Here is a 22,921-nt window from a genome sequence, read left to right on the forward strand (position 1 = left end):
GCACATTTGAAAGTTCTTCAGAGACAAAAATGGAACCTAACGCAGGAAACACACCTGAAGATACAGATTCTCAGCCAGGAAGGGTCCTGATCCGCATGTGCAGGGTAAACCGCCGAATGACATCACAGGAGCAGTGGTCAAACCAAACTGATGTCCAGTGTTCCACCCACACTGTACGTGGCTGACTTTTAGATCATGGCTTAAGGTCTTACAAGGCTGTCAAGAAGCCCCTGATCAATGGGAGACAGAGGTTAGCCCAGCATCATTGGGTCCAAGCACACAAGAACTGGACAGCCAGGAATTGGAAGAAGATTCTGTGGTCAGATGAGTCCAGTGAGGGTCCGCAGAAGGCCAGGCGAAGCATTATTTCCAGCATGTACAGCACCTACTGTCAAGCACGGTGGAGGCAGTATCATGGTTTGGGGATGCATGAGTGCTGCTGGTGTTGGTCATCTCACTGTCTGCCAAGTATTGTGCCATTCTTGAAACCCACATGCTCCCCGCATGTGCACTGTTCCACTGAGGTCAAAACTGGATGCTTCCACAAGATAATGCCCCTTGCCATACATCCAGGGCCAGTAGAACTTGGCTGCAGAAGCACTGTATCCAGGTTTTAGAGTGGCCAGCTCAATCCCTGGACATGAGCCCCATTGAAAATCTGGTGTGGATTATCCAAAGGTCCATTTCAAAGCGTAAACCAAAGAATTTAAAAGAATTAAAGCAGTAATTCAAGAAGAATGGGACAAGATTACCCCTCAACAGTGTGAAAGGCTCGTGGGGAACATGCCAGCCAGGATTAGAGCTCTACTGCATGCTAATGGCAGGACTACTAAATTTTAATTTGATGATGTGATGGTTTATTTATTTTTTGTTCAGTTTTGAACACATTCTCTGTTATTTGTTGATTTTGATACCGACAATGTTGAAAACTGACACGTTGAAACTGTCAAGAATTTTTTGTTTTTCTTGTAAGCAATAAACAAAAACATATAATTTGTATTTGTTTGTGTCTGTCTAATGCAGCCACACCTTTTAAAACACAAAAACGATTTTTCTCCAAATATTTCATGATAATATTTGAGATTGTGTAAAATTTTAAGGGTGTCCAAAAACTTTTTTCCACCACTGTATAATATTAATGGTGCTTTGTTGTCACATAGCACGGAATACTTTTGCAATGTTATTGACGACTCTAAATGCAGGCAACTGCAAAGGGGTTAATCTCATTCAAGGCGGGGAAGAGCCAAGCTTGGAAACCGAGGTAGGCCCGATACTGCATCCACTGGCCCTGGGAAAAAAGCCCCAAAACCCACAGATGGAACCGCATTTATTTATTATATTTACATCATTATTAATTGCTCATCATGGATGAAACGCATTCATTGTTTATACAAATTAGGGGCTAAAGAGATGATATCTAGCGTATTAATAATTATTAAAATTCTTTCTTCCCTATAGCAGACCGGTGTGGAAGACTAGAAAGGGGAGGAGAGTCAGAGGCCAATTGTAAATTTGTAACCAGTCGCTGTGAAGAAAACAAACCCTGAGAGAGAAAAAGAGCCAGTGATCTGTAAACTAGAGTCCGAGTCCAAATATGACAATGGTTTAGGCCTATCTTTTGAGCCTTATATGTGTTTTCTTGCCGAGGGTGAGCTAACAGAGCAGGAGTTAGCCAGAACCATTCTGTTCTGGTATGGGCTTCCTTGCAAGCACCGAGTATGAATAAATATGCAGCTTGGGTGAGTACAAACTTCTTCTTTTATATATATATCTGTATGTATGTATGTATGTATGTAGTTGCATAGGCATGCTGAATCATCTCTACCTTTTGCCCTTGCTGTCAACATAGGAGGACGAAGGGTATAATTCCCTCGAGACACAGGCAGACACGAGTCGCTTTCTTGCTACTGGTTTATTTGACAATTTTTTTCCAAATCCATCATGAAAACTAAACACACAGTGTCGATGGGACAATACGAAAGACCATGTTAACTTAACAGCAGACACCGTCTGTAAGCAATATCTTTCATAGAAAAAATACAGACAAAATACCTTGTTGGCTGCATGTCACAAAGGGAATGATCCATGAGTCTTCGAGAGCTTCTTTGAAAACAGTTTGTATCAACTTAAAGTCTGCTGTGAAAAATAGGTAACTTCAATGACATCAATCTTGCTTGCTTGTTGCTTGAGTTCCATTCACATGAGAGCAACATAACGAGACAGGATAGTTTAGCTAAGCTCAAAATAAAAGCACCATAACTTTTACTAAATAAAAGTCTAAATGATAGATGCAAATCAAATTTACAGGAGTGACTGGAGCAGCTGGAGTGGTAGGGACTGGAAGAAGACAAATGCCGGCTAAATGACTGCCTTTCTGAGATGAGGAGTGGCACATGTCCTCGTTTACTAATGCCGCGCTTGTCTGGTAAATACTGACAGCAGCACGCTTTCCAGCTCACGGAACTGAGCGAGCAAGAGTTTTGAGGCTGGAGAATGCGTTGAGTTCTAACTGATAATCTGATACACTTATCCCAACTCTGCTAGAGTCACACAACGTTGCGATGCTGAAATAACAGCTAAATGACAGCAGAGAGAGAGAATATTTTAAACTTTGACAGCTCACAGGTGATTGGCTCGAGCTGTGTGCGTCAGGTTGTGACTGGATGTAAACAGAATTAGTAGGTGAGGCTTAGAGATAGCAAGAAACTGCTTGTGATTCAGATGGTATGTGCAGATCAAATACAGTGCATCTGGAAAGTATTCACAGTGCTTCACTTTTTCCACATTTTGTTATGTTACAGCCTTATTCAAAAATGGATTACATTCATTTTTTACCTCAAAATTCTATACACAACACCCCGTAATGACAACATGAAAAAAGTTAGCATAAAACCTTTGCAAATTTATTAAAAATAAAAAACAAAAATAAAACATGTACATAAGTATTCACAGCCTTTGCCATGACACTCAGAAATGAGCTCAGGTGCATCCTGTTTCCACTGAACATCCTTCAAATCTTTCTACAACAGGATTGGAGTCCATCTGTGTTAAATCCAGTTGATTGGACATAATTTGGAAAGACACACACCTGTCTATATAAGGTCCCATAGTTGACAGTGCATGTCAGAGCACAAACCAAACCATGAAGTCCAAGGAATTAACCTCCATCATCCGTAAATGTAAGAAATTTGGAACCACCAAGACTCCACCTAGAGCTGGCTGCCCGGTCAATCTGAGCGATCGGGGTAGAACGGCCTTAGTCAGGGAGGTGACCAAGAACCCGATGGTCACTCTGACAGAGCTCCAGCGTTGCTCTGTGGAGAGAGGAGAACCTTCCAGAAGGACAACCATTTCTGTAGCACTACACCAATCAGGCCTGTATGGTAGAGTGGCCAGACGGAAGCCACTCCTCACTAAAAGGCGCATGACAGTCTGCCTGCAGGACTCTTAGACCATGAGAAACAAACTTCTCTGGTCTGATAAGACAAAGATTGAATTCTTTGGCCTGAATGCCAAGCGTCTGGGGGAAACCAGGCACTGCTCATCACCTGGTCAATACCATCCCTACAGTGAAGCACGGTGGTGGCAGCGTTATGCTGTGGGGATGTAGCAGGAACTGGGAAACTAGTCATGGTCGAGAATGCAGCAATGTACAGAGACATCATTGATGATAATAAGGCTGTAACATAACAAAATGTGGAAAAAGTGAAGTGGTGCGAATACTTCCCGGATGTACTGTACATAAAAACAATCCCAGCAAGAATGCAAGCTGATATCAAGGCCAAAGGATGCCATACAATATATTAAGTTTTTTGGTAATTATGTGTGAAAAAGGATTATTTAGTTTTTTCAGTTTGTTATTTGCTAAATAAAGAACAATAACATTTTTAGTTTTAAACAAGTTTTTGAAAGATTTCTAAAATATTTATGTTTTCTTGTTTTTATGACAGGTGGTTTGTTTGTATTATGGTTAAATCCTCTGGTAATTCTGACCTATATAAATTAACATAAAACTGTTTGAAGGTTTCATTTATTTCTTTTGGATATAGTTAATCGTTCTTGAGCTCTCCTGTCTTTAATTAAAAAAAGACAGGACTTTATGAGCTTTTTCCCCCAATTCATAGTACTTCTGCCCTGCAGGTAAATAATAGAAATGGGCATTTGAATTACTTTTTAAAGTCAATTAATCAAGCCAATTTAAGCCAAGTTAAGTTTATTAGTCAATTAGTTGTGATGTCATGGTTAAGATCTGCCCTCCACCCAAACCAAAATAATAATATGCTGTCATGTCGAGTCATGTTTTTTGCAGTGTAGTGTACAGATGCATTAATTTTACCTCCCAAGCCCCACTCATCAACAACGCACCTCAGACTATCAGTGTGTTCTCAGCTGTGTCTCTCATCTGTGCTGCGCGCCTGGAGCATAGAACCGGAAATGTTTGGGTCACCGTCCATGTAACGGCAGATGACAGTGACATAAAACTCTGATTTGAGAGCTGACCATGCAGCTGTTGTTATTGCTACTTGACATCAAGTTCTTTTTTTTAGAGCTGTTGCTGCTTCATTGTACTATTTCTCAATCTGGCTGGTAATCGTTTTCCGTGAAGGGTGTATTCTGGTTCCATGAGCCTTTGACAGCTCCACTCCTCCATCAATGCTAAGAGGAAACATATTGTCTGAAATCTTTTAAGTCACCAAAGCAGTTATTTGTTCCTGTCGTTTGCTGTGACATGAGCGTTTAGGTACAACAAATCCAGTGTTTTCCACTAGCGCCGGCTGTTTGGCCAGATGGCCTGACATTAAAATATTTTCAGCAGACTACTTTCTTAATGTTTCAAGTTACATTACCGTCACTTTTTCTAACATGAGAACTATAATCTTAAACCAGATGAAGGATTTTTGTTATCAGATGTCTGAATCTTAAGCAAACAGAGAAACAAGCTGAGCAAATAGCCCCTCTCAATGTCCTGTGTCTGGGTCATGGAGAAACATTGACTTTATTCAGTGTTTCTACCGATTTTAATTACTTGGTCCGTTTGTTTTAGAGTTAATGAGACCTTTATAGATAATCAACTTCCAGTAAAAACCTCTTGAATGATTAACACTGAAAGAATCCTAACCTAAAAACAAGCTAAGCATCTAGCAACAACCTGAGCTAATGTTAGGGACAGCTCGTTTAACAGCCTGCTTCGCTGCTTCTCATTGCCAATGTCTATTCCAGTGTTTCGCTTGCACCACACAGAGAGAAGATGTGCACTCTGGAGTCAGCTAAAATGGGCCACTTTCTGGCAAATGATTTATAAGACCATCAAATAAGTTATGCATGAGATATAATGATATTTTCATGAATTGTCATCGGTTCCTTAAACATTTATTTCTTTAAAAAATGGAAAAGTACAATTGTTTTCAAATTATAAGAGAGTATCAGCAAGTCCCTGCTTGAGCTACGACACAATGTTCAGGTAAAATGGGCCAATATAAGAGACATTAGATTACAGCTGAAAAAAAAAAAATTAACAGTAAAATGGCAGTAACTATTGTCTTTGGTGTGTAGTAGTAACAAATGTAAATGTATTTCATTTCAAAACTTTTATTTTAATTTTCTTTTTTCAAAAACACATTTAAAAATTAACTGATCATGTTTTGCGTGTGTGCACGTGTGTGTGTGTGCACGCGTGTGCATAGCTATGTGTGTGTGGGTGCATGCTTGTGGGGGCAGCTGTGACTCAGGAGGTAGAGCGGGTCACCCACTAATCAGAAGGTCAGCGGTTCAATTTCCTTTTGGTAATAATATAATTGATGTGGTCTGTGCTTCTTAAATGGTAGGTGGGCGGATTGGCCCTTATTCTGAGGCTCCTCTCTTGTTTTGGAAAGAATTTAGGTATTAGGCCACTGAATGTGACTGGTATTGTTCTGACCTCTACAGAAGACATGGAATAAGGACCTTTCCATTTCCTCCTGAGATGTGACAATCACCACTTCAGAGACCACATCCTCAGTAATAGTCAAGATTGGTGTGTCCTCTGAAATGGCCAGCTCAGTTGCTGTGAGTAACATGGCCCAGTCTGTTGTCATGCTTGGTACATACACATCATCAGGGATGAATCCAGCCTGGGCATTTTCAACCGTAGCGGTCTTCTGTCAGGCTTGGCGAAACAGAAGAACTCTGTTTTAGGGAGCTTCTGTCCTGCCATCCTCCTTGTCCACTTCCACCCCTCCTCATATCAGTTGTGTTTCAAACTTTTGAAGTGCTTTGTCAGCAGGCTGGAGGGCACATGTGGTGTGGCCATCACATGCACATTTTGGCTTTCATCAGTTGGAGGTCCAAACTGAAGACATGGCTACTGTGGCTATCCTACAGGAGGATGTGGGGCCTTGGGTCAGCTCTTGGAAGCTGCTCTGCAAACATCTGATCCCACTTCAAGAACAGGTCACTGTTTATCCACAGTCAGAGATCCTAACAGCAACATTTTCTGAACTTGCTAAAAAGCGAACATTTGGTGCCTGCCCTCTCTCAGAGTGTGTATGTGGCCCATTTTAGCTGAAAGTCGTGGCAACATTTTTTTTCAAAACACCTGTCAAAACATTGTTCATAAACATTTTACTTTGTTCGTAAGCTTATCTATAGTATATAACCCTTATTATTAACAACTAAAATTTGCTATGTCATGCTTACTCACCATATAAATTTTCTGATGCATTTAAAACACTTTTCCCACCAACCTCAGCAAACTCAGACCAATCAAAATTATCCTTACTTGTCAAGTAGTGTTGTAGCAACATAACAAGATCAGTTATTGTGATTAGCTGTAAAAAAAAAAAAAATTAATGAGCAATGATGCTCCAACCTTACCTGACCCACTTTACCTGATGGCCCATTTAGCTGAGTCTACCCTATTTGTACTGTTAAATAAGCTGTTAGTGTATCCCATAATACAAAACTAGAAAGAGGAGAGGAAGCACAATTTGTTTTGCAAAATAGCCTTATCTGTTCCCCAATAAACATATAATAAACACATAATGAGTAGTCTCTGGCTTGGGGGTGTATCTGCCTCCAGATGTCTGTCAAATTTAAATCTTTCATAAATGCCAGGGTGTTTAGTTTTAGCAGTTGATGATTCATCCAAAATAGGGTCTAAACAAAGTTGTCCCCTATAACCATGTATTGATGACCTCCGGATTTCTTGAGAAAAATGTCCTGAATAAAACAGACATCAACATAATTAGGGGCATATAGATTTAAAAGTGTCCAGTGTTCTGAGTAAATTTGACTATTAATCAAATCATAGTGGCCTAATGGATCACTAATTGTTTCCTGATAATAATATTTCTATTTATTAAAATGGCAACTCCTCTCACCTTAGAGTTGAAAGATGAAGAAAACACTTGGCTTATCCATTCTCTCTTTAATTTCTTTTAATCTTTGTTCTTATGTAATGTTAACACCATTTTCCTTTTAATAGGCCCATTTAGACCATTGACACTGAAGCTGACAAATTTCACTACCCTGCTCATATGAAAAATAAACAAATCAGTAACCAGCTCACCATATAGTCTGTCTGAAATAAACTGACAAAAAGAAAAAAGAGAAAAAAAAAAAAAAGCTGCAAGCAGTGTCGACAAACCATCAAAATTCACCATGGCACCACGGACATCCCCTTCAACAGAACATCAAAATTGGCCTTCATGGCCTTCATGATGCCTTATTGTGAAAATTTTGATGTTCCATTGAAGGGCATGATGTTTTGCCATTAACCAGGAAGTTGATGTAACTCATGCATACTTTATCTGATCTGCCCCAAATTTCACAGGTTTGACAACAGACCTGTCCTGAATCATATACATTCCAATATACAGATTTAATCATAGCCCCACCTGTTAGCAACAGGAAATGATGTGTTTTATCTAAGTAGGTTGATCTGATTGACCTCAAATGTGGTCAGGCAAGCATTAAAATCATAATGGTGCTGTATTGTGAAGACTCTGAGTCTTCATGGGACGCCCTTGCTGTGTCGCTGTGGCGAATTTTGATGCTTTGCCATTAAACAGGAAGTTGTTGTAACTCCCGCATACACTGCCCCAAACTTGACATGTTTGCTCACTGTCATTGCCTGAACACATCTACATGTCAATATTCAGGTACAGTCATAGCGCCACCTATTGGCAACAGGAAATGATGTGTTTCATCCAAGTGGGTTGATCCGATTCACCTCAAATGTGGTCAGACAAGCACTAAGATCATAATGATTACTGTGAGTCTTTATGGGACGCCCTTGCTGTGTCGCCATGGCAAATTTTGATGCTTTGCCATTAAACAGGAAGTTGTTGTAACTCCCACATGCACTGTCTGATCTGCCCCAAACTTGACATTTTTGCTAAGTGTCATGGCCTCAACACATCTACATGCCAATATTCAGGTACAGTCATAGCACCACCCATTGGCAACAGGAAATGATGTGTTTCATCCAAGTGGGTTGATCTGATTTACCTCAAATGTGGTCAGAGAAGCATTACAATCATAATGGTGCTTAATTGCGAAGACTGTGAGTCCTCATGGGGTGCCCTTGCTGTGGCGTTGTGGTGAGGTTGGATGCTTCGCCATTAAGCAGGAAGTTGTTGCAACTCTCATATGCACTGTCCAGTTTGCCCCAAACTTGACATGTCTTGGCCTGAACACATCTACATGCCAATATTCAGGAATAGTCATAGCGCCACCTGATGGGGGCAGTGATGGACTTCTGACTCATTCATTCTGTGTCTGGCGGTCATGCAGTTGCAGAACTGTGTTGTACGACCTGCACGGACCCTGTGGTCGCAGGTCCCCCGACAGACGTCAGTGTCGACGTTCAACACTGCTTGCAGCTTTAATTTAATTTTGTGATCTCTTGTGATACGTAAACATCATAAATAAGGACACCCTATAAGGACACCATATAAAAGTACACTTAGTAATAGAAATTGTTTCTGAAGTGCAGCCTCACAAAACCAAGTTCCTTTCTAATGTCCATAATGTCCGAAAAAATTAAATAAATGGCCTTGCACTTAAGGTCAGCAGTCTGTTGAAAAGACATAAATGGGCATGTCGCTCTCAGCACTAGAGAGTGCAGCAGTGTACCTGTATTTACAGGTGAAATCAGAGATTGTCACCTTCTGGAAACTCTCTGAGAAAAGAGGCCATGTCTTCAGGTATTGTGAAGAATTTCTTTTCTCCATTGGGTAAGATAATTATCAAGATCGCAGGATGGAGGAGGCTGAATTGGAGTTTCCTTTCCTTCTTGACTTGGTTGTATTCCTTTCTGCACTTCACCAGGGTTGCACTCAGGTCTGGAAAAAATAGCACTGCATTTCCATTGTACATGATGAGTCCCCGATCCTGATACTTCAGCAAACGAATGAGGATGGGTCTGGGTCGCTGGTCTGCAGGCGGGCAGGATGTTGGGGACCAATGTGCTCGCTCTATAATCAGAGGCTCAGCAAAATGTTCTTGTCCCAGTATGGAGAGAATCCAAAAGCGCACCGGTTCCAACTCTTCACTGCCTTCACGTAGGTTGACAATGCTAGGTTCACGTAGGTTGACAGTTGTTACATCAGCTATGATTCTCCAGTTGGTCAACTTTATCTATCAGAAATATCTTTTTCTTGCTCAGCTTAAGGACACAGGAGTCTCGTTCCGTGAGCTTGTCATCTTGTGATATCAGGCAGCTTCCTTCCAGTTCATGTTGGATTCCCGCCACCATGTCTGACTTCTCACTTGTTTGACGTATTGTCACTTCAGACAAATTTTGAAGCTTTTTTCTCGATCTCAAGTCCATGTTGCAACTTCTAAATGAAGTTGGCGGTAGAATGGGTCTTATTTAATACGTTTAAACTGAGTGTACTTTGAGAGCTCTAGGACAAGCATCTACCTAACTCCGCTGCATCATGTGACCCCGGTTCACCAAATTTGAAACTGATCCTGTTAAAGGGTTTAATTCAACTTGGATCTTGAGGTCCTGCCCAAGTTAGTTACTGAGCTACTGAATATGATGACATCAGTAAAAACAAGGCTGATGGGTCAGCGACATGAGCAGTCAAAGGTTATTTTTAAAAAACCAACACACAGCTAAATGTATAAATGTGTAAAATATATAATACAAAACTATGAAAATATGAGTTTTAATAAATTGAAATGGTCCTTTCATGCTAAACAGTTAGCTGACTATAGTTCCACAGTAGTTTATACACCATAGGTCATAAAGTCCTCATCTTTTCTCCTAGTGAAAAATCTCACTTTCCCCTGAACTTAATATAGACCTCTATGACGCAGAGTGCCATAATTAAAGGTCTGCCAGTCACTGTAAACCTTCCCAGCTCCCTCCTATTTCATCCCCAGTCATTGCCAGTGGTCTCCTGATGTGTTCTCTTCAAGATGAAAGTCATCTAGAATAAACATGTGGTCCAACTCATTGTCAGGTTTACCAGTTTACTGTGGCTACACATGGTGAAGCACATGGCAAATTGTGATGGGAAGACCAGAGCCCAGTGTGTATGAGGAGCAGTCTGTTTAAGGCTGAAATCCAACAGCCAAAAGTTAATGAGGTGGGTTCAGGTCATAGCCACACAGTAATGGAGTCTCTGGCTGCTTGTAGAATGTGATGGTTTTCATGTCAGTGTTGACAAGCATGTTTTGGATTCAGTCTCATGAGTTTGATCAAGTGGGTTGCTTAACTTAAAGTGATGTGGTGTCAGACAAACGTGGTTCAGGCTGGACTATGGCTCATCAGTGATTAACATACAGTGGCTTCAGTGTCCCTTCACTTTTTGTCCATCAGTCTTCACTCAAAAACACATAATAACAAAGTGAAAACATGTTTTGAGAATTCTTTGCTAATTTAAAAAAAAGAAAAGAAAAACTGAAATTTGTCATTTACAAAAATATTCAAACCCTTTGTTATGGCTCCAGACTGTGGTCATGTGAATCCTATTTGCTTTAGTTGTCCTTGAGATGTGTTTGAGACCTGACTGGAGTCCACATGTGGCAAACTGAATTAATTGGACAAATTTCTAGAAAAATCTTGTTTTTTTTTTTTTTTATCATTATGCATTATTGAGTATAGATTGATGGGCAAAATGGCAATCTACTGATTTAAAATCAAATCAACAGCACAATTAAGTGTGTGTGTGCAAAAACTTAAGGGGTCTGAATACTTTCCAATGCCATTCTATAAACAGTGTAACTGGGAGCTTGATTATGTTAAACCTTGAAAGTCATCAGCAAAATCTTGAGCCACAAGGAGCCGATGGAAAGAGGCAAGAGTTGGACTAGTGCAAATGAGAGGAAAATAAAAGCACAAATTACTTCAGGAACTAAGATCAGAAGTGTTTTCTTTAAGCTATTGTCCTCAGCTTAGTGAGCATGATCATCCTACCCTGGATACTTGGTCAGTGTGAGCAGTCTCAAAATAGAACTTTGGACTGATTTTATTTGTTTGTTTGCAGAAAATTGGCAACTGTGCTATCCAGCTCTTAATATCAGTCTGACTACATTAGCATTCTCACATACAATGTGTACCATTTTTAAAACTGGTTGGACAGTTTTGAGAGAGAGAGACCAGCAGGATTAACTCTGAGTAGGAAAAGTCATCAATACCACTGTGGTGCACTTGAGCAATGTACTTAACCAAGTGATTACTCAAGCAGTAAGTCCAATACTGGTGTAAAATGGTTGTCCTGTGTCTTGGACCTACTTTGAGATCAGGGTTATATGTGAATCATGGGTCACTTGATGATAAAGAATCATTACATGATTACTAGGATAATAAAACGACAACAATGTGACTCCTCCCAATAACATGTGGGTATTACATAACCGTACATGTCACCAGGTATGGTGTAAAAAGGCCCCACAATGCAGGCTGATCCTGGGGTCCTTGGTGAACAGAGGCTGTTAGAAGGCTGAATACTGAATAATGATCTGGTTTACAGGTGGTCAGAAGACCTTAATGTATTGAGAATAACATACCCTCTGTCTGGCATCTGCCCACAGAATGACACATACTATAGAAACCTCATCCTCTTCAGAAATGACAACCTGCAACCTGTGCAATCATAAATGTCAAAGGAGATAATCACAATCTTGATTCTTTTCCTTCATCTTCCCTTCAGCTTGTGACAGTAACCACTGGGGGCCCCACTGCAGTAACAGATGTCAGTGTCAGAACGGAGCACTATGTAACCCCATCACCGGAGCCTGTATCTGCACTCCTGGATACAGAGGTTGGCGCTGTGAGGCCCAGTGTGAAGTGGGCACCTATGGAAATGGATGCCAACAGAAATGTCAATGCCAGAATGGTGCTGCTTGTCACCATGTGACTGGAGAATGCAAGTGCTCACCAGGATATACCGGAGCATTGTAAGTGGGAGAGAATGTGTGTTTCTTGTTTCTAATCCCCATAGTGATATTAAATTAAAAGCTCAGCGCCCATAGAGAAATACTTTTTCTGTTTGGGCTGCAGTCAGCCGTGGGGAATTTTGATGCTTCACCATTAAACAGGAAGTTGTTGTAACTCTCATATACACTGTCCAATCTGCCCCAAACTGAAAATGTCTGTTAAGTGTCATGGCCTGAACATATCTACATGCCAATATTCAGGTATAGTCATAACCACCTGATTGGGGCAGTAAGGGACTTCTGACTCATTTGTTCTGTGTCTGGCAGTCACGTAGTTGCAGAGTCACATTATACGACCTGTGGGGACCCCGTGGCCCCTTGCAGCTTTAATTATTATTATTATTTTAACATGTTAAACTATTAGTAATTAAAGGTTGACTAAAGACTGACAAATACCATTTTATTCTGTTTATGTAATAGGTAATGTTTATGTCATTATATAACAATTACAGTCAGTTGATTAATAAATCATTTATCAACCAAAGATTCCAACTATTGGCTGGTTCCTACGGTAGTGTTTTGTGAAATGTTGTTGTGTTTTCTGACTTGTCGTTGTGCGTTGACCATCAGAGCCACAGTAGGCTCCAGCTTCTTAAATATAAACATACAGTATTCTTTTTTTTAAAATATATATATCATTTTAAAGTCAATAAATGAAGTCAATTTATCATTATCAATGAAGTCATAATGGAAATAATTATTCATTACAACCCTTAATTTCCACACAAAATACTGTAAATTGAAACAGAAAATAAAAGTGACACTGTTAAAGATGACACATCTCAACCAAGTTCTACAGTTGTTCAGAAAGTAACTTCCATATGTGACCTTGAGAAGTGGAGAGATATTAACCTGACTCTGCTGTTTTTCTTCGTAGCTGTGAAGACCTCTGTCCTCCAGGTAAACATGGGCAGCAGTGTGAGGAGAGATGTCCTTGTCAGAACGGAGGAGTGTGTCACCATGTGACTGGAGAGTGCTCCTGTCCTGCTGGATGGATGGTACACACCCCCAATTGTTTGTGTGAACCTCTAAGAAGAATGACTCATTATCGTCATCAACTCTACTACTCTAAATAATTATTTTAAGAGTGTTCTGCGGTACAATACATGATTCAAATTCACCTACAATTAATGAACTGCTACAATAATGCTTCCATACAGAAGAGAGGGGTTATATGCATGATTATGACAATTAATGAATCTTTGTTTTCAGTGATCACTCACATCAGCAGGTCTAGAAAACACAACAGCATGTATAAAAGATTGGACCAGGAAAAGCTGCTCACATGATTAACCGCTAACTGTATGTACGTTCCTGTTGTCATTGCTATGTGTAGGGTACAGTGTGCGGCCAGCCATGTCCAGAGGGGAGATTTGGACAAAACTGTTCCCAGGAATGTCAGTGTCACAACAATGGCTTTTGTGTATTGTCTAATGGACAGTGTCTCTGCACCCCCGGATACACAGGAGAACGGTAAGAGCTACTTTTACAGTGGACCAGTATCTATAACAGCATCTTGTGTTCAAGGCAGTAAATCCTGGATTCTCAACCTGGATTAGCAACTATCAACAGAATTATGGTGTGCTACCAAGATATACCAAACAAACTAAGGAATATTAGAGGATAACCACATTACAGTGTACATGTCCTCACATTTTTTATTTAGATATATTGTAAACTCTTTCTATTTGTCCCAGAGTTTCATTTTGTGTTGAACAGTGGTGGGGGTAACATATGTGACTTTAGGAAATATAATGGGGAAAAAAACAGTATAAGTGGTGTATGTATGCAGGATTGTAACAGTAACTGTAACTAGACCACATTGTGACATGCTGAAAAGTGAAACAAACTAATCCAAATGAAATCATCTGTATCTGCCTAACTCCTCCACATCCTCCTGAGAGAGGAGAGAAAACACAAGAAGCTCAGTCAGTATTTTCACAGACAGATCTCAGCAGAGTGCCACGCAGGGCTTTAGGCCCATATAATTAGCAATATCAGAGAGCATGCACCATATACTTAAGCAGACCAGTGACGAGACAGGAATAGCCTTTCCATGTGCCCTTTTATGAGTAAATAAGGGTTTTAGGGAAACCAAACATTACAGTAGCACTGCTTGGAACTGGGCCGGCCATGCCACACCCAAACCCAACAAAGGGGTGGGGGGGTTGGGTTGATATAGGAGTGTAGTGTAGGCATGGGAGAGATAATGAGGACCCACAGCATTCACTTTTAGAGTGAGCTGTTAAAATAGCTGAAGAGCCAACAGAATCCACACTTTTTTCACTGCATTCAGTAATGTGCTGTTGATCAAAGCAATCTATGACACTGTGCTTCACCCATGGCTGCGATGTATCTCTGTGCATCTAACACTGCTCCAGAGGCAGATATCTGCACTTTGACAAAACACAGGTTAATTATCAGTGTCAGGAAAGTAGAATACTGTAACATGTGAACTCTCCTGTGAACCACCCGTAACAGTGTATTGACTTAGACACTGTGCAAGTGTTTTGTCTTTATTGTTGAAGCTCATATACAACAGGTGATTTAAAAGACAACGACAGAACAGTGTATACATACTTGCTTACATACATATATTCATACATACATGCATACATTCATTTTTTTTCTTTTTTTTTAACAAACGAACTTGACACATCTTAGTATCTTGTGACTCTGGGACGGTGTATAAAATGTATATACTGTGCTTTGTTTAATGTTTTGCACTTCAGTCCCAGAGAAATGTTTTCTCACTCTGACCGGTATGGTAAAACAATAATAAACTTGATTTGATTAGATTTGATTTTACATACATACATACATACATACTAGTGCAAGTTCTTTTAATGAGCATGAGGTACAGGTCAGAACGTGTATTCTAACATATGAAATACTACTATACATTGGAGAAACAATAAAAATGAGAGAGATCTTTAATGAAGGTTTTTAATTTAACCACTAATCTTTCAAATGGTTGACAGTGGGTATGATTGTGTCTCTCGCTGTGAATAGGTGCCAGGACGAGTGTCCAGTTGGTACTTATGGTGCTGGCTGTGCCAAGATGTGTCGCTGTAAGAACTACAGCAAGTGCTACCACACCAACGGAATGTGTCTGTGTGAGCCAGGATACACAGGGGAGATCTGTGATGTCCGACTGTGCCCTGAAGCACACTACGGCCTCCAGTGTGATAAGAAGTGTCCATGCCATGCCCAGAACACTCTAAGGTATGCAGTCAATAGTGTTCAGACTTAAAGTAATTCAAAATATTATTCACAGTGTTCAAATCTGATTCAAATCATATCTTTCAAATCAAAGGGTTAACAGACCTCAGAGAGACATATTCATGTGTCTGATGTGTTTGTTAGTGAGATTTTTGACCTTGCAGACAGCTGACTGTTGTGGGTCAGTAAGGCAGCACAGCTGGCAGGTAGCATGTGTCCCTGCAGAGAACAGCTGTTCTGCTGTTCCTCAATGGGACTGCTGTGCCAGGTGGACCAGCTGTCAGTCAAACACAGTCACTAACAAATACAGGAAGATTCCACCTGTCTCACTGCACATTACCTGAATGTGCCAGCCAGGTTTTGACAATCTGTAACTATGATATGTTTCTCTCTTGTCACCAGCTGCCACCCAATGTCAGGAGAGTGTACATGTAAGCCTGGTTGGTCAGGTCTTTACTGCAACGAGACATGCACCCCAGGATTTTATGGCGAGTCCTGCCAGCAAGTGTGCCAGTGCCAGAATGGTGCCGACTGCCACAGTGTAACCGGAAAGTGTATCTGTGCTCCAGGCTTCACGGTAAACCATGCAAAGTGGGAAAGTCAGTGAATGCTTCAGGTCCCATATTGTGTTAAGTCATGAGGCTAACAGTGAACAGTACAAACCTAGACCAGACACCAATACTTTGGGAACTGAAAATATTCTAAATGAATTAAGTGAAAATGTCAGTTCTGCTGTTGAGGTTGCATGTGCTCATTCAGTACACCTTAAAGGTGCTATCAGGAAAAACATGGCTCTTGAGTAACATCTAGTGGCAGCAGTTAGAAACTGTAGTCATCTCAGCAAATACTGCTTCTCTTAAATTCTTTTTAGTTTTCTAGCACGAACCGATGAACAAATGAATGCATTAAATCTGTCTAGATGAGCTTACAGGACACTGCTTACATTAGCAGAGGAATGTCACTTAACAAACATAAATTAACCAGATATTATCTGGTTTAGATTTTAACTTACAGTCTTTATGCTAAGGTATTAAAGTCAGTTTATTTACATCTCCAAATCACAACAGAAGTTATCTCAGGGCACTCATATAGAGCAGGTCTAGAGACCCAACAGTTCCCACCATGAGCAGCACTAGGTGACAGTGGCAAGGAAAAACTTCCTTTAAGAGGCAGAAACCTGGAGCAGAACCAGACTCAGGGTGGGCAGCCAACTGCCTTGACCGGTTGGGTTGAGAAAGAGAAAGAGAGAGAGAGAATATAGAAATAGAAACTTAAAGTAATACTAATGCTACAAGCAGATGGGAGTATTTGGATTGTACTTACCAATATGTTTTTGAGATTTTTTATTGTAATTAGCTTGTCAATATTTGAACATCATTTGGTTTTCATCACAGATATGCTACATTTTGTCTGCTTGACTGCATTACTTTCTTAAGACTATTTTTCATTTTTATTATTTTGATCTTAATTGAAATGTCCTGCACGCATCCATCTGTGATGTTTTAGGATGCTTCACAACAACAGATTTTCTTCAAAAACTGAAATCAAGCTCACTTCTTAACACTCACATTCCTACTGACAGTACAACAGTCTGTTAATATGAGCAAATGAATTGAATATATATCTCTGATATAAGCTGCTGGAAACATTGATCAGTATTATAATTATGACTTTAAGATGTTGAGAGTTACCAGATCATAGTCGAGCATCCACATCACATGTCTGTCACTCTTAAATAATCTGTGTTTTACAGAAAACACACAGACCTGGTAACTATGCATAGATCTTACTGATGAAACAATGTGGAGCTAAAATTACAAGATTCAGTGGTGTCACACTTCTACTAATCACATGTTATGTTTACGTCCATGAGAACTGGTTGTTTCAAAACACAGAATGATGTCAAATGATGTGGCAACCAGACAAGTTAAGAGGACAGGAAAAGGACTGTTCTGATGCACTTGAATCCTCTGTTGATGGTCAAGCTGTATATTAGAAGAATGAGTGGTATCCTCACAGCCAGTCATAACCATATCTGTTGACTTTCTCAGGGTCACAACTGTTCAGTCCCCTGCCCTGCAGGGACATATGGAGTGAACTGCTCCACCAGCTGTAAGTGTAAGAACAGAGCTCAATGTTCTCCTGTGGACGGATCCTGCTCCTGTCAACCAGGTGAGCTGAGGAGGAGAGGGAGGAGAGAAATGCAGGTCTGACAATATAATTCAGTATTAGATAAATAAATATGATGTGAACCTTTAAATGACATTACTGAGTGTCATGTGTTGTAATATTTCAGTGTATAATTTTTATTACAGGTTATTCTTTATTTGATTCCAGCAGTTTTTATTGCAAAAAACAGTTTTATATCACAGCATGATACCAGTCTGCTGTAACAGCCTGAGAAATGTGATCATCTTCAGGGCACAATGTCATGTCCTCTGATATTTGTGCACTCTCTTTTCTTCTATTAGACTGGGTGGAACGGCCCTGTAATTCAATTCTTCTTCTCACATGTACACATTTTTTGGTAGCCATCATAACTTCCTCCTGTTTCTGTTTGCATTATTTCAAACTGCTCCAAGTTTTCTGATAATCATGTTACACTGAGTAATGATTCTGATACTGTTGATCAAAAGTAAGATATGTGTGTGTTTGTTATATCAGGATGGCATGGGGTGGACTGCTCCATCAACTGTCCCAGTGGTACCTGGGGTCTGAGCTGTAACCTCACCTGTATGTGTGGGAATGGAGGATCATGCAACGCCCTGGATGGTCACTGTACCTGTGCCCCCGGCTGGAGAGGAGCCAAGTGTGAACTCCACTGCCAGGTGAGAGGATATGGATCAAGATGTTTATGTAAAAGAAAGCACAAATAATATCTTTGTTTTGTTCTTTTTTGTGTCCAATATATTTGTGTTTGTTATTCTGAGGCTCCAGATATTGATAGTGGTATAGTTGATCTCATACACACATAACATAAGTACAATAAGATTATTAATAAACAAATGAAGGTAAACTAATTAATGAAGGTGTGGATATAAAAAATAGGAGTTAGAAACATGAAAAGACTGAATACCTGCTGCCTGTCATGTGAACAGACATGTTATTGTGATGGTTACTGTTTGTCCTCCTCAGGACGGTACCTATGGTCTTGACTGTAAAGAACGCTGTGACTGCAGTCACGCTGATGGATGTCACCACTCTACAGGTCACTGCCGCTGTCTGGCTGGATGGACTGGTAAGACATAATAACAATGTCCACATGGCTGATCTGTGAATATATGAGAAGCAGAATGTGCCAAAAGTATCAGTTTCCATGACTTCCTTCTCTCTGTGGTTCTGATTTTTGTTTCATTGTGGACTGTTTAACTACTGAGTAGAGGTGATTTCATGTTGAGTTGTGACCATGAGGAGGGAGTTTCTTTATAGAAGTGTTCAGATCCTTTACTGCAGGAAGTTGAAGTACTGGTTCTACAGTAAAATGTCCCCTGATACTGATACATTATTCAGTACAACATTTTTAGATTGTTAATACTGATGCATCAGTGTGTTAGCAGCAGCATTTTACTGCTGTATCTGGTCAAATGGTCAAAGTGTTTTAACATGTCAAACTTGTTTTAACATGTCCAAGCCAATGAGATATATATATATATATATATATATATATATATATATATATATATATATATATATATATATACATGATATTTCAGTGTTTGTGTTGTTAGTCATAAGTGTGAAGTGTAAGTAAGTGTAAGTGTGAGTTTATCAGGAGCAGCTAAACAGAACCCAACTGTTTGAACAGAGTTTCCCCTCTGATGTGTCTAAATGTGGTAAATAAAACTGTATTTAATTTAATTGAATGTGTCTGACACTGTACTCAGAGCACTTTTCAATGTCTTCACTATACAAAATACACTAAAAAGTATCTGTATGTATGTGTGTGTGTGTGTGTGTGTGTGTGTGTGTGTGTGTGTGTGTGTGTGTGTGTGTCTGTGTGTGTGTGTGTGTGTGTGTGTGTGTAGGTATCCACTGTGACAGTGTATGTGCAGAGGGCCACTGGGGTCCAAACTGCTCCCTCCCCTGCAACTGTAAGAATGGAGCTTCCTGCTCTCCAGATGAAGGAACCTGTGAATGTGCTCCAGGATACAGAGGCACCACCTGCCAGAGGAGTAAGTCCTGCATCAGCACCACGTGCTACTGCAGCATCATCACACAGCTGCTTCAAATCTTCACCAGATGCCAAAAGCAACATTTGAAGACCTATGGGTGCCTCAGTACCTGTCCAGGTGTAAGTTAGGGAGTGGGGAGCAGTCCCAGCTCAAGGTCCTTTTTCTTGTCCTTTGTGATCGTTGATGGATCTGTGGTTTGGATCAGTAGAACTTTCTGGACTTCTCTGCATTCATTCTTGACAGGATAGTGAAATAGGAAGACAAGTCCCCATTATGTGACTGTATTAACAGATTTAGGTCCCCACAATATGAATAAGGCCTAGACCACACACACACACGCTCATAAACAGATCCATCTCCATAACAACTGAACAATCAAGCAGCACTACTCCTCTACACACTGTACATGGATTTAAAGAAGGAGGTTTTGAACTAACATGATGGGATATGATCAGTGTATCTAATTGTGCAGTGGTCTGAATTTACCATGGTTCAGAATAACAGTGAGGGTGAGTTTGGTATGAGAATCACCTCTCAACCAAGTCCTAAGTTTGTGATGGGGAAATTAAGCTGTGGTCTACAGGAATGTGTGTCATTAGTTCAAAAACAAATTTAGAAGGAAAATCATATATTTATACTACAGATTAACAGTGTCATTTCATGTATGAATAAAGTACAGATAAAATAGTTATTTGTTCCTACTGAACCTAAATGTAGGTACAGTGGAAGAAAACAAGACTGTGTGAAACAAGGGAGTAAGAAGTGGACATGTTAGAGGAAAGGAGAGATAAATTATATGCTTATTGTTTTCGAACCTTCAGGGTACAGTACTGAGAGACAAAGCCTGGAGATAACGGTATTAACAACACTGATATTCTACACAGCCTATAGAGTAATTCAGATATAACATTTAAATTCACACTATGTTTAAACTGTAGGGGGTTTAGCTTAGCAATACAGTAATGAAACGTGTCACTTGTGTCACTGAGACCATAATGTAGAATCTCATTTGTTTATTACACAATTAGCTATAACCTCGGTAGATTAGAAATGACATGCAGATTAAACAAAGTGGTATCCTTCATGTTTCCCATGCTTTTCCCACAGTCTGCTCTCCAGGTTACTTTGGTCACCGCTGCAGTCAGACCTGTCCACAGTGCGTCCACAGTAATGGACCATGTCACCACATTACAGGACAGTGTGATTGTCTGCCAGGCTTCAGGGGGGCTCTGTGCAACGAGGGTGAGCATCACACCACAGCACACTGTTCCTACTGTGCTACAAAGGCCTCAGGGTTCAGCTGAAGTGGATAAAGGCTGATACTGGTCACAGCTTCCTGTGGGTATTAGCCCTAGAAATGCTGTTCCAAGAAAGTTCTTCAGGTTATGACACTTTCTCAGAACTTCCCTAACATAAGATCAAAGCTGTTCAAGAAGCATCTGTGCCTGAAGACATCTGCCAGCATGAACATCCCCTTGATGGAGATGGGCATTATATGGTATGATTGTATGTAGGTTGTATGTTTGAACCAATCAGAACATTTGGTCATATGATGTAACACACAAACAAATACAAACAAAGTTCAGTAGCTTTACACATGATAATAATATTGACCATTTGTGTATGATAAGAACAGTCACATTGAGCCTAATCAGCAGCTGAGTCCAATAAATTCTTGGATGATATCTGAGATGACAGTGATCCAGTGGGACTATTCCCAGCTAAAATATGTTTCAGAGGGACAGAAATGATTAACACTCAGGTGTCTTGTGCACAGTGTGTCCCAGCAGTCGCTTTGGAAAGAACTGTGTGTGGAGCTGCAGCTGCACCAACAATGGTACCTGTAACCCCATCGATGGCTCCTGTCAATGTTACCCAGGGTGGATCGGCAGCGACTGCTCCCAGCGTGTGTTCACTCAGTAACATTCTACATCATTTATATGGTGGTTCTGATACTGTTACTGTCCTGTAATATACTTGTGTCTTTGTGAAACTGAGTATTCTGAAGTGAAAGGAAAAGACAGGGAGGATATTTAGCTGTGAACTGGTATGACTGACATGTGGTTGTCTCTGTGTTGCAGCATGTCCTCCTGGTCAGTGGGGACCCAACTGCATCCACACATGTAACTGTCACAATGGAGCCTACTGCAGTGCTTATGATGGAGAATGCAAGTGCACCCCAGGATGGACCGGCCTCTACTGCACACAACGTCAGTCACACGTACACACACACACACGCTGACTTTTAGTCAGTCTGTTTATCCAGGGTGGGAGGGGTCATTTGTGATCTTATTTGCCCTGCTGAGACACCTCGTAGTGGCAATGTCCTCCAGGGATGGTAGAGAGCATGTGATGATTTTCCAGGGTGTGTTGATGACCCTCTGCAGTTTTTTCCTATCTGCCAGAGAACAACTGTGATGTATGATGACTTTCTTGCAGGCTGTCCTTTAGGTTTCTATGGGAAGGACTGTTCTCAGACCTGCCAGTGCAGGAATGGAGCCGACTGTGACCACATCTCCGGACAGTGCACCTGTCGCACTGGCTTCATGGGACGCCACTGTGAACAAAGTATGTTACACAGTCTTATATCCTGTCTTTTTTCTATACAGGTCACCAGTCTTTCTTTTTCCCTTTCATTATTTCTTACTGTGCTTACAAGTGTCACTGACTTCAAGTCCATTCAGTGCATACACTTCAGGAGTCTCTCCAGTTCTATCAGTCACCGAAGTGTCATCATAATTCCTTTCTTTGTAACTCTTGTTTCTCCCAGTACTTCAACTTCAACCAGCACCCTGATACAGATACTCTGGGTTTGAGGTAATTCCATATTGTTGATTTAAATGATTACCTGTTCACCTGTTTTTTGATTTTTATTTCCAGAGTGTCCTCCTGGGTCGTACGGTTACGGTTGCCGTCAGGTCTGTGACTGTCTCAATAACTCCACCTGTGATCATATGACTGGTACATGTTACTGCAACCCAGGCTGGAAGGGAGCTCGCTGTGACCAAGGTGAGGACTTGTGATACAAATGGAATCAATCAGTTTTAATAAATAAAACGTTCAGTTCAATCTGATCTGTAATCAGATTGGTTTGGCAG

The 22,921-nt window shown here is 40.5% G+C and overlaps 1 protein-coding gene across 1 annotated transcript in view; it reads left to right on the forward strand.

Annotated features, from left to right (window-relative positions):
• The window catches only part of megf10 (multiple EGF-like-domains 10), a 61,525-nt gene that overhangs the window by 30,592 nt on the left and 8,012 nt on the right, over positions 1–22,921 (forward strand). The window contains exons 6-19 of the mRNA XM_018673603.2: positions 12,144–12,390; positions 13,307–13,427; positions 13,766–13,902; positions 15,442–15,654; positions 16,054–16,228; positions 17,703–17,823; positions 18,316–18,479; positions 18,787–18,889; positions 19,677–19,823; positions 20,931–21,065; positions 21,601–21,729; positions 21,905–22,033; positions 22,263–22,391; positions 22,704–22,832. Coding sequence (XP_018529119.1) covers positions 12,144–12,390; positions 13,307–13,427; positions 13,766–13,902; positions 15,442–15,654; positions 16,054–16,228; positions 17,703–17,823; positions 18,316–18,479; positions 18,787–18,889; positions 19,677–19,823; positions 20,931–21,065; positions 21,601–21,729; positions 21,905–22,033; positions 22,263–22,391; positions 22,704–22,832 — 2,079 coding nt within the window. The remainder of the gene's footprint in view (positions 1–12,143; positions 12,391–13,306; positions 13,428–13,765; positions 13,903–15,441; positions 15,655–16,053; positions 16,229–17,702; positions 17,824–18,315; positions 18,480–18,786; positions 18,890–19,676; positions 19,824–20,930; positions 21,066–21,600; positions 21,730–21,904; positions 22,034–22,262; positions 22,392–22,703; positions 22,833–22,921) is intronic.

The sequence above is a fragment of the Lates calcarifer genome, linkage group LG9, assembly GCF_001640805.2.
Source record: "Lates calcarifer isolate ASB-BC8 linkage group LG9, TLL_Latcal_v3, whole genome shotgun sequence".
NCBI classification, from domain to species: Eukaryota; Metazoa; Chordata; class Actinopteri; family Centropomidae; genus Lates; species Lates calcarifer.